General features: G+C 41.0%; 1 protein-coding gene across 1 annotated transcript in view; it reads right to left on the bottom strand.

The window, feature by feature from the left end:
* The window catches only part of LOC133569739 (cyclic nucleotide-gated cation channel beta-3-like), a 50,106-nt gene that overhangs the window by 22,503 nt on the left and 9,616 nt on the right, over positions 1-17,987 (bottom strand). Inside the window, exons 2-4 of the mRNA XM_061922295.1 lie at positions 15,453-15,495; positions 12,768-12,822; positions 4,992-5,134 (exon numbers count right to left, since the gene is read on the bottom strand). Of these exons, the coding sequence (XP_061778279.1) occupies positions 4,992-5,134; positions 12,768-12,822; positions 15,453-15,468 (214 nt within the window). The 5' untranslated portion in view covers positions 15,469-15,495. The remainder of the gene's footprint in view (positions 1-4,991; positions 5,135-12,767; positions 12,823-15,452; positions 15,496-17,987) is intronic.

Genomic DNA, 17,987 nt, shown 5'->3' with positions numbered 1-17,987 from the left:
CGTAATTTGAATATATCGCAGACAGCTATCTACAAAATGTGCAAATATTAAGAGGATAGTGGTGGCTTTTAAGAAGAGAAAGCCCAACTAGAGCAACAGCGCCAAGCAAGTGTGACGTCAGGCTCGCTGCAGCTCGTCAAGGACATCAAGGGACAGAAGCAAAGAGTTTCTAAACACAAGTACCGTATTTTTCAGAGTATAAATCGCTCCGGAGTATAAGTCGCACCTGCCGAAAATGCATAATAAAGAAGAAAAAAAACAATAATAAGTCACACAGGATTATAAATTGCATTTTTTGGGGGAAATTTATTTGATAAAATCCAACACCAAGAATAGACATTTGAAAGGCAATTTAAAATGAATAAAGAATAGTGAACAACAAGCTGAATAAGTGTACGTTATATGAGGCATAAATAACCAACTGAGAAGGTGCCTGGTATGTTAACCTAACATATTATGGTAAGAGTCATTCAAATAACTATAACATATAGAACATGCTATACCTTTACCAAACAATCTGTCACTCCTAACCGCTAAATCCCATGAAATCTTATAAGTCTAGTCTCTTACGTGAATGAGCTAAATAATATTATTTGATATTTTACGGTAATGTGTTAATAATTTCACACACAAGTCGCTCCTGAGTTTAAGTCGCACCCCCGGACAAACTATGAAAAAAACTGCGACTTATAGTCCGAGAAATACGGTACATGTTATAACAGCACCAGAAGAAAATGCTAGATTTGTTTTGATTGATTGATTGATCCATCCATCCATTTTCTACAGCTTATTCCCTTTTGGGGTCGCGGGGGGCGCTGGCGCCTATCTCAGCTACAATCGGGCGGAAGGCGGGGTACACCCTGGACAAGTCGCCACCTCATCGCAGGGCCAACACAGATAGACAGACAACATTCACACTCACATTCACACACTAGGGACCATTTAGTGTTGCCAATCAACCTATCCCCAGGTGCATGTGATTGATTGATACTTTTATTAATCGATTGCACAGTTCAGTACATATTCCGTACAATTGACCACTAAATGGGAACACCCGAATAAGTTTTCCAACTTGTTTAAGTCGGGGTCCACGTTAATCAATTCATGGTAACTAGCAATTCATGTTGCTGGTTGTTTTTAATCCAAAAAAAGTCAATAAAAGTCTGTCAGCACTTGAAAAAATCTCAACAAAGTACATTGTACAAAGCAAAAATTCAAAATATGGCAAAAAAACAACAACAAAAAAACATGTTAATACCAATTAATAATAGATTTTTTTAATGTATATATTAGTCTTGTACAGTATACTGGTACTAATATAGTACAGCAATACTACCGTATTTTTTGGACTATAAGTCACAGTTTTTTTCATACTCTGGAGCGTCTTTTGTTTGAAATTATTGACACATTACCTTAAAATATTAAATATTATTTATCTAATTCGCGGAAGAGACGAAGAAAATGTCAGCAATCGTCACACACACGTCAACCAATAAGAATTCGGCAGGGGAGGGTCATCGCAGAAGTGCATTGTGGGTCATGGGATGCTAACTGCTATACGCTACTGCCGTAGCTATTAAAATGGATTATTTCATTGTTGGCAAAAAAACTGAGAAGGGCTGAACAAAATTGGACCGAAAAGCAAATCATGTACTGCAGATTACAAACTGGACGAAGTGAAATATGCAGCAGAAAACCACAAGAGGAAGCGGCGCATACCTTTGGAGTCGGCAGAGTTGTTTAGAAGCGACATCGAGGAAGAAGATTTCATGGGATTTATCGATTAGGAGTGACAGATTGTTTGGTAAAGGTATAGCATGTTTTATGTGGGGCGGCATGGCGTAGTGGGTAGAGTGGCCGACCAGAAACCTGAGGGTTGCAGGTTCGCTTCCCACCTATTGACATCCAAAAATCGCTGCCGTTGTGTCCTTGAGCAGGACACTTCCCCCTTTGCCCCCGGTGCCGCTCACACTGGTGAATGAATGATAAATGAATGACAGGTGGTGGTCGGAGGGGCCGCAGGCGCAAACTGGCAGCCACGCTTCTGTCAGTCTACCCCAGGGCAGCTGTGGCTACTGATGTAGCTTACCACCACCAGGTGTGAATGAATGATGAGTCCCACTTCTCTGTGAGTGCTTTTGAGTGTTTAGAAAAGCACAATATAAATCTAAGTTATTATTATTATTATATGTTATAGTTATTTGAATGACTCTTACCATAAGATGTTACGTTAACATACCAGGCACCTTCTCAGCTGGTTATTTATGCCTCATATAACGTACACTTATTCAGCCTGTTGTTCACTATTCTTTATTTATTTTAAATTGCCTTTCAAATCTATTCTTGGTGTTGGGTTTTATCAAATAAATTTCCCCCAAAGATGCGACTTATACTCCAGTGCGACTTATATATGGTTTTTTTTCCTTCTTTATAATGCATTTTCGGCCGTTTTTTTTTTTTTCCAAGATGGCGCTGCTGTAGGCAGGAGCTTTGTGCTCTTGTGTCATCCTTTTGTGTTTCCCTCTTGTTTTCATGTGGTATTATATTTTTTTGCATTTTGGTCCGGGACCCTTTGGGACTGTGTGACAAGGGGTGGCACTTTCGTGACCTCTGTGGTGCTTTTTTTGTGGACTTCTGGATCTGCCTCCCGGGAGCCTTTTGGCCATGGAGACCAGCTGCTGGGTGTCTGCTACACCAGAGTCGGTTTGGAGGGACTGGAGGAGATGCGGATGAAGGAACAGGACTGTGGAGCTGGCACTGAGCTACTGGGACGGAGAGGCTTCGCGGTGTCTTGACTGGGTGAGCAGGTGTCGGACACCTCAGTCACCTTGGACGTATCCTCGCTCATCCATGCGGACTGGACACTGGCCGAGAGTGGAGTCGGCTGTCTTGGTTGCCTTGTTGGGTCTGCTTCTGTCTCTGGCCATGCTCCCTCCACCCCAGCGGACGATGGCGTGGAACACAGCAGAGGCCACCACAGTGGATATGTTTCTTTTACTTTTTATTCGAGCGTTTTCCGTTCGGGCTCCAGTACTCTGGAATGCCCTCCCGGTAACAGTTCGAGATGCCACCTCAGTAGAAGCATTTAAGTCTCACCTTAAAACTCATTTGTATACTCTAGCTTTTAAATAGACTCCCTTTTTAGACCAGTTGATCTGCCGTTTCTTTTCTTTTTCTTCTATGTCCCACTCTCCCTTGTGGAGGGGGTCCGGTCCGATCCGGTGGCCATGTACTGCTTGCCTGTGTATCGGCTGGGGACATCTCTGCGCTGCTGATCCGCCTCCGCTTGGGTTTGTTTCCTGCTGGCTCCGCTGTGAACGGGACTCTCGCTGCTGTGTTGAATCCGCTTTGGACTGGACTCTCGCGACTGTGTTGGATCCATTGTGGATTGAACTTTTACAGTATCATGTTAGACCCGCTCGACATCCATTGCTTTCCTCCTCTCCAAGATTCTCATAGTCATCATGGTCACCGACGTCCCACTGGGTCATTATTGTCACCGATGTCCCACTGGGTGTGAGTTTTCCTTGCCCTTATGTGGGCCTACCGAGGATGTCGTGGTGGTTTGTGCAGCCCTTTGAGACACTAGTGATTTAGGGCTATATAAGTAAACATTGATTGATTGATGATTGATTTATTCGTAGCTGTATGTAGAAGTGTCTGCTTGTATCTGCTGCTTTAATGTCTTTAATGTCCTCTGTGTTCTTTGATGTTTGATGTTTCCCTCTTACACACATGGAAGAGGGATGTGTACTATGGCTATGAGTTGTTGTTGTTTTTTTCCCTTGGCCTCAGTCTGCACCCCCACTCCAGGGCCTAGGCTAAGACCGATTTTTTTAATTTTATTTTAATCTTCTATTTTTTTCTTCCCCCCGCCCCCACCCGCACCCCCCTTGTTTACCTGTATGTCATCTTTTTTGTAAGGGGCGCTGGAAGCCGGCAGACCCGTCAGCGATCCTGTTCTGTCTCCCTGTAATGTTTGTCTGATCTTGAATGGGATTGTGCTGAAAATTGCAATTTTCCTGAAGGAACTCTCCTGACGGAATAAAGAAAGTACTATCTAATCTATTTATCTATACTCCAGAGCGACTTATAATCAGAAAAATACGGTAATGAATCATATTCGGTATTATACCGCTTTTAAAAAGAACCTTTGTTTGTTTACTTACTACTAAAAGACAAGTTGTCTAGTATTTTCACTATTTTATTTAAAGTCAAAATTGTTCTTCGATTGCAATAAGAAACATATGTTTAATGTACCGTAAGATTTTTTGTTAAAGCCAATAACGCAATTTTGTTGTGGTGCCCTTTATTTAGAAAAGTCTCAAAATACCTAAATATTGGTATCGGGACAACCCTACAATATATACATTTTTTAGGCTTCATAGGAAATCATGCAAATTACTCTATAATGTCATAGTGACCACGCCCCCACACCACAGGTATAGAATAGAATAGAAGAGAATGAACTTTATTGTCATTATAATGGAATATAACGGGATTAAAGACTCCAACTTAAGGTGCGGTAGTGGGTGAAGTGAAGTGAATTATATTTATATAGCGCTTTTCTCTAGTGACTCAAAGCGCTTTTTACATAGTCAAACCCAATATCTAAGTTACATATAAACCAGTGTGGGTGGCACTGGGAGCAGGTGGGTAAAGTGTCTTGCCCAAGGACACAACGGCAGTGACTAGGATGGCGGAAGCGGGAATCGAACCTGCAACCCTCAAGTTGCTGGCACGGCCACTCTACCAACCGAGCTATACCGCCAAACAAATATTGGGTGAAATAAATGACAGAAGAGGTAAAAAGGAAAAACTAACAATTGAAATAAACAGACTACTATTCAATAAAAATATTAAACAATCCTGTACAATATAGAAAAGGTATCTTGGCAGTTTAGGGGAAACCCTGCAATATTATCAATAAAATAATCACAGCACCCGCTAAAAATGTTCAATATATTCCAAAAAAATGTGTTTGTACTCACTGACAGGCGGGCTGATCTCTGGCGATGAAGCATTTTGATCAGTCACTTTCTCCTTGTAAATCTCCAGTCTCTCTCTCATTCGCTTCACGATGGTGCGGAGCTGCTCATCGGAATACTTGTTGATGACAACTGGAGGCGGCGCTCTGAACCAAGAAAATACTCTTATCATGGATCCGTTAAATACACATGTCTTTAAATTGGAACTGTTTTTCTTAACATGTATGACATGTATTTGTATGAAACTATTCTTTGTGGCCTCTTGAAAAATATATATTCTTTTTTTTTTTTTATCTCAATTGGACTTTCCTGGTTAAATAAAAGTTGACATTTTTCACACGAAAGTCACATTTTCTCTGTGATTGTTGGTTGAAAGTTAATAAAGATTTTGACAAAATGAGGGTATCAAGAAAGGCTGGGCGATACGGCCTTTTTTAAATATTTCGATATTTTATATATATATATATAGATATATATATCTATATATATATATAGATATATATATATATATATATCCATATTTTGCCTTAGCCTTGAATGAACACTTGATGCATATAATCACAGCAGTATGATGATTCTATGTGTCTACATTAAAACATTCTTCTTCATACTGCATTAATAAATGCTACTTTTAAACTTTCATGCACAGAGGGAAATCACAACTAAAACTGTAACTGAGTCAATTTAGCAAAACTGTATTTATCAAACAGTTATTAAGCAGTGGCACAAACATTCATGTCATTTCCAAAACAGAAAGTGCAAGACTGTCAGAGACATTTTAAAACAAGCTATTAGTGCACTTTTGTGCATGATGTCACTAAGATGACATATCAAAACAACACTAAACTAAAGTGTACTTTTTGCACAGAACGCCAATACAATAGTTTAAAACCAATAAAGTGCACTTTTGTGCATGATGTCACAAAATATCTCAATAAGTGTCACATAAACCCGCTCGACATCCATTGCTTTTGGTCCCCTAGAGGGGGGGGGGGGGGTGTCTGCCCACATTTGAGGTCCTCTCCAAGGTTTCTCATAGTCAGCATTGTCACTGGCGTCCCACTGGGTGAAGTGAAGTGAATTATATTTATATAGCACTTTTCTCAAGTGACTCAAAGCGCTTTACATAGTGAAACCCAATATCTAAGTTACATTTAAAGCAGTGTGGGTGGCACTGGGAGCAGGTGGGTAAAGTGTCTTGCCCAAGGACACAACGGCATGGACTAGGATGGCGGAAGCGGGAATCGAACCTGCAACCCTCAAGTTGCCGGTATGGCCACTCTACCAACCGAGCTATGCCGCCCCTGAGGGGATCACAGGTCACGGGTTTAGCCGCTTACGTGCAGTGATTTCTCTAGATTCTCTCAGTGAATTCTCCCTGCCCACTGGGTGTGAGTTTTCCTTGCCCTTATGTGGGTTCTTCCGAGGATGTTGTAGTCGTAATGATTTCTACAGTCCTTTGAGACATTTGTGGTTTAGGGCTATATAAATAAACATTGATTGATTGATTGATAAAAATGAGGCGCATATCAAATAGTGTATGTCCTACGGCAGGGGTGCCCATTACGTCGATCGCGAGCTACCAGTCGACCGCGGGGGGTGTGTCAGTCGATCTCCAGCCAGGCTTTTAAAAAAAATATACCTAAAAATTAGTGATCATCAATCTTCACCAAGACGTCACTTAAATGACATTCACGGTACCGGAGGGTCTTGTGAGATGACGCTGGCTGCTTCAAGATCATTATTATGAAAATATGACCGAGAGGAAGGCGAGAAACACTTTTTATTTCAACAGATTCTCGCGCCGCGCCGTACCTTCCGTCAAAACTCTAAAGGCCGACTGCACATTTCCTATCTTCACAATAAAAGCCCTGCTTCATGCTGCCTGCGCTAACTAAATACAGAGTCTCGGAAAACTGGCGTGCACAAGCGATCCCTCAGAAAGCTGGCGTGCACATCGCTTGTGCACGCCAGCTTTCCGAGACTCTTATTTTGTTAGCGCAGGCAGCATGAAGCAGGGCTTTTATTGTGAAGATAGGAAATGTGCAGTCGGCCTTTAGAGTTTTGACGGAAGGGACGGCGCGAAAGCCTGTTGAAATAAAAAGTGTTTCTCGTCTTCCTATCTGTCATTTTTTCATAATAATGAACTGGCAGCAGCCAGCGTCATCTCACAAGACCCTCGGGTGCCGTGAATGTCGATCAAGCAAGCTACGGAATTTGCCGCCAATGTTTTTCTTGTAAAGTGTATGGAAGATGGATAAATTAGATGCCAAAAACCAACCACTTTCATGTGGTATTGTACAGAAAGGACAACTTTTTTTCTCCTCCATTTGAAAATGTGGGCGTTATCATCATTACTGTCTGATTCCAATCAATGCAAGTCATCAGAATCAGGTAATACACCAACTTATATTCTTGTCTTTGTGAAAGAAAGACATCTATATGTGTTACACATGCTTGTATTATCATTAAACACATTTAACTTGTTTACAAAAATGTCTCTTTCATAAATAAATAAATATAAATGATATATATAAATGAGGTAGACCCCCTCGAGTTGGTCAATTGAAAAGTAGCTCGCCTGCAGAAAAAGTGTGGGCACTCCTGTCCTACGGTGTTGATGTGGAAATAGTTGCTTCGGCATTTTGTGGGTGTGGCACCGAATGGAAATGTTGACACGTGGAGTTTGCAGCACTCTTCATTCTGTAGCGGGGTGACTTTTCAAACGATGCTACAAATTAGCAGTGCTGCTACATTTTGTAGCAACGCTTCCACCGCATAAACGTTCAACATATTCCCGCCTGAAGCCAAACCACCGCCAGACGATGCACTTTGTGCTGTTTTTCTTGGGAATTAATTCTTCCTCCATTTGTTACCAGATTTGCACCTTCTCTCTCTCGTATTACCACTCGCTAAACATCATTAGCGTCACAGCTAATGTTACCATGTCGCTACCTCTCTGCTCAAGGAGGGCGTGTGACGTTGTACGCGTGACGTATGTATGAAGGTGCCCTTGTTATAAGTCTCTGTGAGAAGGAGAGACAACAAAGCATGCAGTGTAATGCCCGCAGCTAAAAGCAACTGCGTGAGGACGTATACAGTATTTTTCGGACTATAAGTCGCAGTTTTTTTCATAGTTTGGCCGGGGGTGCGACTTATACTCAGGAGCGACTTATGTGTGAAATTATTAACACATTAAAATATCAAATAATATTATTTAGCTTATTTACGTAAGAGACTAGATGTGTAAGATTTCATGGGATTTATCGATTAGGAGTGACAGATTGTTTGGTAAAGGTATAGCATGTTCTATATGTTATAGTTATTTGAATGACTCTTATGTTAACATACCAGGCACCTTCTCAGTTGGTTATTTATGCCTCATATAAAGTACACTTATTCAGCCTGTTGTTCAATATTCTTTATTTATTTTAAATTGCCTTTCAAATGTCTATTCTTGGTGTTGGGTTTTATCAATCAATCAATCAATGTTTACTTATATAGCCCTAAATCACTAGTGTCTCGAAGGGCTGCACAAACCACTACGACATCCTCGGTAGGCCCACATAAGGGCAAGGAAAACTCACACCCAGTGGGACGTCGGTGACAATGATGACTATGAGAACCTTGGAGAGGAGGAAAGCAATGGATGTCGAGCGGGTCTAACATGATACTGTCAAATACATTTCCCCAAAAAATGCAATTTATAATCCTGTGTGATTTATATATGTTTTTTTCCTTCTTTATTATGCATTTTCGGTAGGTGCGACTTCCATCCATCCATTTTCTACCGCTTATTCCCTTTTGGGGTCGCGGAGGGCGCCGGCGCCTATCTCAGCTACAATCGGGCGGAAGGCGGGGTACACCCTGGACAAGTCGCCACCTCATCGCAGGGCCAACACAGATAGACAGACAACATTCACACTCACATTCACACACTAGGGCCAATTTAGTGTTGCCAATCAACCTATCCCCAGGTGCATGTCTTTGGAAGTGGGAGGAACCCACGCATTCACGGGGAGAACATGAAAACTCCACACAGAAAGATCCCGAGCCTGGATTTGAACCCAGGACTGCAGGAGCTTCGTATTGTGAGGCAGACGCACTAACCCCTCTGCCACCGTGAGGCCCACAGATACATATATATATATATATATATATATATATCCATCCATTTTTATAATATATATAATCAAAATAAAATTATGTTTATCTTAGTCCCCTTTCAACTTGTCTTGGTGCCCTCCTTTAAGGCAATCTTGACCTTAAAAAGTTATCATTTGAGGCCCGAATACAGTATATCAATTCTGGACTGATCAAATGTCCTTCTGTGAAGCTCACACCTAGTTTTATATCCAAGATTATGTATCGTGTACGTACGTATCGAGCATATTCAACGTTACTTCGATAATAATGCTAACCGTTATCATTTTGTTCATGATAGTTGTGATATGTTGGCCCTGTGATGAGGTAGCGACTTGTCCAGGGTGTAAAACGCCTTCCACCCGATTGTAGCTGAGATAGGCGCCAGCGCCCCCCGCAACCCAAAAGGGAATAAGCGGTAGAAAATGGATGGATGTATAGTTGTGATATGAAATTGTCATATTGTTACATCCCTAATATTTACAAAATGGAAAATATAAAACTGGCCCCTGCACTGCATCACATTAAGTTGTGGAAAACAACTTTTAAACACCCTTGTTGCACAGCCTTAGGACATGTTTGGTGGTGGCATCACCCGCATCATGTTGTGTTGCAACACATTCCAGTTGTGTGCACACCTACAATCGCAAGCTGGCACCAACATACAGGTCATCCTATCCATGTCATCGAATTAAATTCAACAGCAGGTTCCCATGTGTTTAAAAGTGGAAGGATCAAGTGGGATCTGTCTTTACCGGTCACCCATTGGTTTACGTTGCTGGACCAGAAGCGGCCACGGCGAGCCTCTTAGATGGCAAAAGCTGCAAAGCTTTTAATCCACTTTGGGTTTATCCTTCGTTAATATGCATGCTGCTCCAGGGTATCAAGGTCTCACATACTCTGTTCAATCTCTGTCTTCTTGTCATCTTGCCAGCCAATCTGATTAATCAACCGTCTCTGAGTAATTACTTTGATACCTGTTTGTTTTATCAATATAAGAGCTGGAGTGTTGTGCCGCAGTGCATCTGGTAAGTATTCACAGCGCTTCACTTATCCCCACATTTTGTTATGCAACAGACTTATTCCAAAATAGAATAAATTCATTTTTGCCCTCAAAATTTTACACAAAATACCCTGTAAAGACAACGTGAACATTTTTATCCTTTTAATTTTTGCAAATGTATTCAAAGTAAAATACTGAAAAAAAAATCACATATACATAAGTACTCACAGCCTTTGCTTAAAGACCTACTGAAATGAGATTTTCTTATTCAAACGGGGATAGCAGGTCCATTCTATGTGTCATACTTGATCTTTTCGCGATATTGCCATATTTTTGCTGAAAGGATTTAGTAGAGAACATCCACGATAAAGTTCGCAACTTTTGGTCGTTAATAAAAAAGCCTTGCATGTACCGGAAGTAGCAGACGATGTGCGCGTGACGTCACGGGTTGTGGAGCTCCTCACATCTGAATATTTACAATCATGGCCACCAGCAGCGAGGGCGATTCGGACCAAGAAAGCGACGATTTCCCCATTAATTTGAGCGAGGGTGAAAGATTCATGGATGAGGAAAGTGGGAGTGAAGGACTATAAAAAAAATAAATAAATAAATAAAAAATAAAAAATAAGGACAAGAGGGCAGTGGGGGCGATTCAGATAGGGAAGATGCTGTGAGAGGCACCGTGGCAGCCTTGGGGGTGGCAGGACCACTCGGCCAGGCCCAACCGCAACAAGGGATAGAGCCATACCGCTTTGAACCCGACGCTGACGGTGACAGTCAGGAGGACACATATTGAATGCTGGAGTAGCACACAACATAGATCGCCTTCAGAATACAGAATGTTAAATGTTTTTTGTTAACACACAAAATATACTGTACTTTGTGTGTGTGGTCCAATCCAACCGTGTTCGCTTGACCGATCTGTTCCATAGTAAAGCTTCACAATCATCTTTCGGGAATGTAAACAATGAAACACCGGCTGTGTTTGTGTTGCAAAAGCCGGCCGCAATACACCGCTTCCCACCTACAGCTTTCTTCTTTGACGTCTCCATTATTCATTGAACAAATTGCAAAAGATTCGGCAACACAGACGTCCATAATACCGTGGAATTATGCGATGAAAACAGACGACTTATAGCTGTGGACAGTGCTGGAACAAAATGTCCTCTACAATGTGTGACGTCACGTGCACCCGTCATCATACCGCGACGTTTTAGCATGATACTTCAACGCAAAATTTAAAATTGCAATTTAGTAAACTAAAAAGGCCGTATTGGCATGTGTTGCAATGTTAATATTTCATCATTGATATATAAACTATCAGACTACGTGGTCGGTAGTAGTGGCTTTCAGTAGGCCTTTAATACCTTGTTGATGTACTTTTGTATTTTAAAATAGGATGCTACAAGCTTGGCACACCTGTCTTTGGGCAGTTTTGCCCATTCCTTTTTGCAGCACCTCTCAAGGTACATCAGATTGAATGGGGAACGTTGTTTTTTCAAATCCAGGATGTTTCTGTACATTGCTGCATTCATCTTAGTTTAGACAGGGAGGTGATTAAGAACCTGATGACCACTCACTCTGTCAGAGCTACAGCACTCCTCTGGAAAGAGGAGAACCTTCCAGAAGGACAACAATCTCTTCAGCAATCCACCAATTTCTTAGTAAAAAAGCCATTCCTTAGAAAAAAATCTGCCAAAATGCACTAGAAAGACTCTCTAACCATGAAAAAAATAAATTATTTGGTCTGATGGGACGAAGATTGAAGTCATTGGCGTGAATGCCAGGTGTCGAGTTTGGAGGAAACCAGGCATCGCTCATCACCATACTTAGTGAAGCATGGTGGTGGCAGCATCATGCTGTGGGGATGGTTTTTTTAATCGACAGGATCCGGGAGACTAGTCAGGATAGAGGGAAAGATGAATGCAGCAATGTCCAGAGACATCCTGGATGAATGGTAAATGGGTTATACTTGCATCGCGCTTTTCTACCTTCAAGGTACTCAAAGCGCTTTGACACTATTTCCACATTCACCCATTCACACACTGATGGCCCTAACCACAACCCATCAGGGGCAAGGGTGAAGTGTCTTGCTCAAGGACACAACAGACGTGACGAGGTTGGTAGAAGGTGGGGATTGAACCAGAAAACCTCAGGTTGCTGTGCACTGCCACTCTGCCAACTGCGCCGATGAAACGTGCTCCAGAGCGCTCTTGAACTTGAACTGGGGGCAAAATTGTCTTGTTTGTCTGCCAAAAGTGCATCAACAAAGTATTGAGCAAAGGCTATAAATGTGATTTCCTAGGTGGTTTTAATCTTTAAATATTTTTGCAAAATTAAAAAAAAAAAAAACCTTTTTCACCTTGTCGCTATCGGGTATTGTCGGAAAAATTTTGAGGACAAAAATGAATGTATTCCATTTTTGGAATAAGGCTGTAACATAGTGCTTTGAATATACTTTCCGAATGCACTGCATGACCGTGTGTGTATAGAATTTGATGATAGCAAATATATACAACAAATAGTCCATATTTGATTAAACACCACAGTAATCAAGCAAATCAATTATGAAATTGGATGAAGTTTAGTGTTATTTTGAGCGCACTAATCATGGAAAAACATGCATTCCTTACCCATCAACTCCGCCTTCAGGGTTAGCAGGTGCTGGTGCTGGGGTTGAGGCTGGAGCTGGAGATGATGTTGCACACTATTAACCAACATGCTAAACACAATCAAACAACACGTATGCTACAGTACGGCTGCATTCGTTCATTTGATGACAACGCAACACAAAAAGAGAATAAGTGCAAACTCCAAGGTATTGATTTTCTGTACTTTGCAAGCAAAGGTAGGTAGAGTAGCCAAGAATTTCACTCAGGTAAAATATTGTGTCACTTTAGAGGAGCAACGTCCAAATTGTGGCCTGAAGGCCATTTACGGCCTGCAGCAAATTCTAAAAATACTATTACAAAACATCACTTAAGTGGAATAAAATAAAAAAAAATGGGTGTAAAGCAGGGGTCTTAAACTCAATTTACCTGGGCTGGGCCTCACCCAGACTCAATAAATGTCTTTATTTTTCTTTTCAACACAAAATAAAATCCAAATATAAATGAAAGACGACTTTTAGCTGTGTGTGTGTGCAGCGCTCATATTCATAACAGCCCGTGACGTCACGCGTACGCGTCATCATTACGCGACGTTTTTAAGAAAAAAGTCCCGGGAAATTTAAAATTGCAATTTAGTAAACTAAAAAGGCCGTATTGGCATGTGTTGCAATGTTAATATGTCATCATTGATATATAAACTATCAGACTGTGTGGTGGGTAGTAGTGGCTTTCAGGAGGCCTTCAAATCACCATAAATGATTCCCGGGCGCGGCACCGCTGCTTCTCACTGCTCCCCTCACTTCCCAGGGGGTGATTAAGGGGGATGGGTCAAACGCAGAGGACAAATTTCAGAACATCTAGTGTGTGTGTGTGTGACAATCATTGGTACTTTAACTTTAAACGTGGACGCTGACTTAAACAAGTTGAAAAACTTATTGGGGTGTTACCATTTAGTGGTCAATTGTACGGAATATGTACTGTACTGTGCAATCTACCAATAAAAGTTTCAATCAATCGATCGATTTCTCCCTCCTGTGCAAATAGCACGCAAAACGTCTTCCTCCGAAACGGTCAAGTCCCACACTATCAGTGCCGTGTTAGTTTACACTGTGACTTCAGGGGAGGTTTACAACACAAGAAGACGAACGCTTGATTTTGCTCAATCTAGCACAACTACGGTTATCGGATTTATAGGTATGACGTCATAATTACTCATATCGGCACAATGACGTTTTGTCCGATGCTTGTCATGAACCCCTAATAAGAACACAAAGCCGTCATGCAGGCTTTAAAAAATGTCTATATTGTATCGGAAATATTGTATTGTAAAATTAAATACAAAAAAATGTCCCCGGCATTCTTTGATTTTTCCATGTGTGGCCTTCGGTGGAAATAGATTGGACACTTTTTGGGGGGGAAAGTAGTAGTCTTCCAAGTAATAACTCAAATAAAAGTAAGTATTCAGTAAAAAAAAAAATGATGAGTAACTCCTGATCTATTTAGAAGCTGTTTTAAATAGAACTTGAAATTCAACCAGAATTAGTGTGTGTGTGTTCTTGTATTTCTACCCATCTTGAGACATCAACAACGAAACGTACCTTCCATATGAGGACTGGTGAACAAGTTAGGACATAAATCATAGTTGTAATATGGATTGCATCTAAAAGCGAATGTCTCATGGTGATATTTATCAAAATTAGGGTGGTCCCAAAAAAAGAAGGATTTTTCAAATTGACTGTGTTTCGGTTTTAAAAGTGCTCCCCCCTCTGTTCAACATATGAAATAACAAGTGTGTGTAGTGAAGTGAATTATATTTATATAGCGCTTTTCTCTAGTGACACAAAGCGCTTTACATCGTGAAACCCAATATCTAAGTTACATTTAAACCAGTGTGGGTGGCACTGGGAGCAGGTGGGTAAAGTGTCTTGCCCAAGGACACAACGGCAGTGACCAGGATGGCGGAAGCGGGAATCGAACCTGCAACCCTCAAGTTGCTGGCACGACCGCTCTACCAACCGAGCTATGCCGCCCCGTGTAAAAATTTGAAGTGTTGCCCCCTCTGTTCAACATATGAAATAAAAAGTGTGTGTAAAAATTTGAAGTGCTCCCTCTCTGGCCAACATATGTAATAACAAGTGTGGGTAAGACATTGAAATATAACCCTAAATACGACAGCGGAGACCCCGGACTGTTGAATGACTGAAGCTCTACATAAAACAAGAATGGGAAAGAATTCCACTTTCAAAGCTTCAACAATTGGTTTCCTCAGTTCCCAAACGTTTGAGTGTTGTTAAAAGAAAACGTGATGTAACACAGTGGTGAACATGCCCTTTCCCAACTACTTTGGCACGTGTTGCAGCCAGGAAATTGTAAGTTAATTATTATTTGCAAAAAAATAAAATCAAGTTTATAAATTTGAACATCCAATATGTTGTCCTTGTAACAAATTCAACTGAATATGGGTTGAAAATGATTTGCAAATCATTGTATTCCGTTTATGTATGTATGTAGTGTTAAAACTACTCCAAAAATGTACTACCCACCTCTGCTTGCAAGCAAATGCATATTCGTTGTCACTACAGTACAAAACGTACTGTGACATTCAAACAAAACACTATTGCATTAAGTACAACTGTAAGTGCTGCACAAAGCTAATCAACCTGGAACATGATTCATCTTCAAAGTGTATCATCAGAGAATAAACCTTACCCTGAGCATTGGCCATGTTTTCCTTATTCCTTGCTTTCTTTCCCTACAAGACAAAATCAGATGGTTCAACCACATGCTTGCATCAAAACAAACTCCAAAATCATCATGAAATTATTGGCAAGAGCAGATAAGAACCATACGGTGTAATCATATCAAATAGTGGATCATTGAGCTTGGTTTTATTAGGTTACATACTTATTTGCTTGACATTAATTGGAGTTGCAATTAAAGCTAATGAAAGGTAGTTAATGAGTGTTGATTTATGTACCATTTTAATCACTGCAAATACAATGTTTATTATTGCAGGTAGTTGCTGTACAAAATATATTTTTTTAATGTGCATCACATTAGAGCAGAACTGGGCAAATTTAGGCCCGGGAGCCACATGCAGCCCATTAAGCTTTTCAATCTGGCCCGCCTGACATTACCAAATATATTTTTTAGATCTTTAAAGGCCTACTGAAATGCGATTTTCTTATTTAAACGGGGATAGCAGGTCCATTCTATGTGTCATATTTGATCATTTTGTGATATTGCCATATTTTTGCTGAAAGGATTTAGTAGAGAACATCCACGATAAAGTTCGCAACTTTTGGTCGCTAATAAAAAAGCCTTGCCTGTACCGGAAGTAGCAGACGATGTGCGTGTGACATCACGGGTTGTGGAGCTCCTCACATCTGAACATTGTTTACAATGATGGCCACCAGCAGCGAGAGCGAGTCGGACTGAGAAAGCGACGATTTCCCTATTAATTTCAGCAAGGATGAAAGATTCATGGACGAGGAAAGTGAGAGTGAAGGACTAGAAAGAAAAAAAAAAAAAAACCTTAAAAATAAAAAAAAAAGGACAAGAGGGCAGTGGGAGCGATTCAGATAGGGAAGATGCTGTGAGAGGCACCTTGGCAGCCTCGGGGGTGGCAGGACCACTCAGCCAGGCCCAACCGCAACAAGAGATAGAGCCATACCGCTTGCATGTCACTTTATAGTGACATGCAAAATAGAGTTTCAAATAAACATAATAATAATAATTAAAATATCAATGGCATATCAAATTATATATTGTAGCGTCCCAGAAGTGTTAGTGCTGCAAGGGGTTCTGAGTATTTGTTCAGTTGTGTTTATGTCGTGTTACGGTACGGATGTTCTCCCGAAATCTGTTTGTCATTCTTGTTTGGTGTGGCTTCACAGTGTGGCGCATATTTGTAACAGCGTTAAAATTGTTTATTCAGTCACCCTTGAGTGTGACCTGATCAAGCATGCCTTGCATTAACTTATGTGTGTGTGTAAAATCATCTTATATTGTGTGACTAGGACGGCATAATGTTTGTATGTAGGAAAAGCGGACGTAGAGAAGGCTAAAGGAAGTGCCATTAAAAGAATATTGTTGTCCGGGTGGAAATCGGGAGAAATTTGGGAGAATGGTCCCTCCGGAAGATTTTCAGGAGGGGCATTGAACTTCGGGAGTCTCGGGAGGGTAGGCAAGTATGAGGATTAGCGGTGTTAGAGCGGCATTGCCGCTGTATAATACCGGCAGGCCAACTCTAATGTTTAATTTGATATTGCCTCAAGGGCCAAATGAAATTAGGCCCGCGGGCCAGAGTTTGACACCCATGTTCTAAAGCTTAGCTATATATCAGATATATCAGATTGGAGGTGGGATTTTATTTACCCTTTGTGTTCCTATTTTGCCTTTTTGTTGAGTTTCTCTTGATTGTTCATATGTTGTCAATATTCAACGTTTTATCGTTTATAGTTAATATTGTGAATGCGTGGGTTCCCTCCGGGTACTCCGGCTTCCTCCCACTTCCAAAGACATGCACCTGGGGATAGGTTGATTGGCAACACTAAATTGGCTCTAGTCAGAGGTGGGTAGTAACGCGCTACATTTACTCCGTTCCATTTACTTGAGTAACTTTTGGGATAAATTGTACTTCTACGAGTAGTTTTAATGCAACATACTTTTACTTTTACTTGAGTATATTTATAGAGAAGAAACGCTACTTTTACTCCGTTCCATTTATCTACATTCAGCTCGCTACTCGCTACTTTTTTTTTAATCGATCTATTAATGTTTGTTTTGGTTAATGACAGAGCTTCAAAGTAGAATCTACACATGCCTGCGTTTCACCAACCACATGCAGTCACTGGTGACGTTGGACCAATCAGAGCCAGGCGGTCACATGACCCGACTTAAGCAAGTTAAAAAACGTATTCGGGTGTTACCATTTAGTGGTCAATTGTACGGATTATGTACTGTACTGTGCAATCTAATAATAAAAGTTTCAAACAATCAATCAAAAGTGTAAAGGAAAAAAGACACTTTATATTTCAACCGTACTTCCCGTCAAAAGCCTAAAGACTGATCGCACAGTTCCTGTCTTCACAATAAAAGCGCCGCTCCATCGCGCCTGCGCTAACAAAATAAGAGTCTCCGAAAGCCAGCGCAAACAAGCCAGCAAGCTACGGAGTTTGCCGCCAATGTATTTCTTGTAAAGTGTATAAAAACGAATATGGAAGCTAGACAGATAAGATGCCA

Source organism: Nerophis ophidion, linkage group LG15 (genome assembly GCF_033978795.1).
Source record: "Nerophis ophidion isolate RoL-2023_Sa linkage group LG15, RoL_Noph_v1.0, whole genome shotgun sequence".
Lineage (NCBI taxonomy): Eukaryota > Metazoa > Chordata > Actinopteri > Syngnathiformes > Syngnathidae > Nerophis > Nerophis ophidion.
The sequence above is the reverse complement of the archived record's forward strand: the minus strand, read 5'-3'. Positions and strand labels throughout refer to the sequence as shown.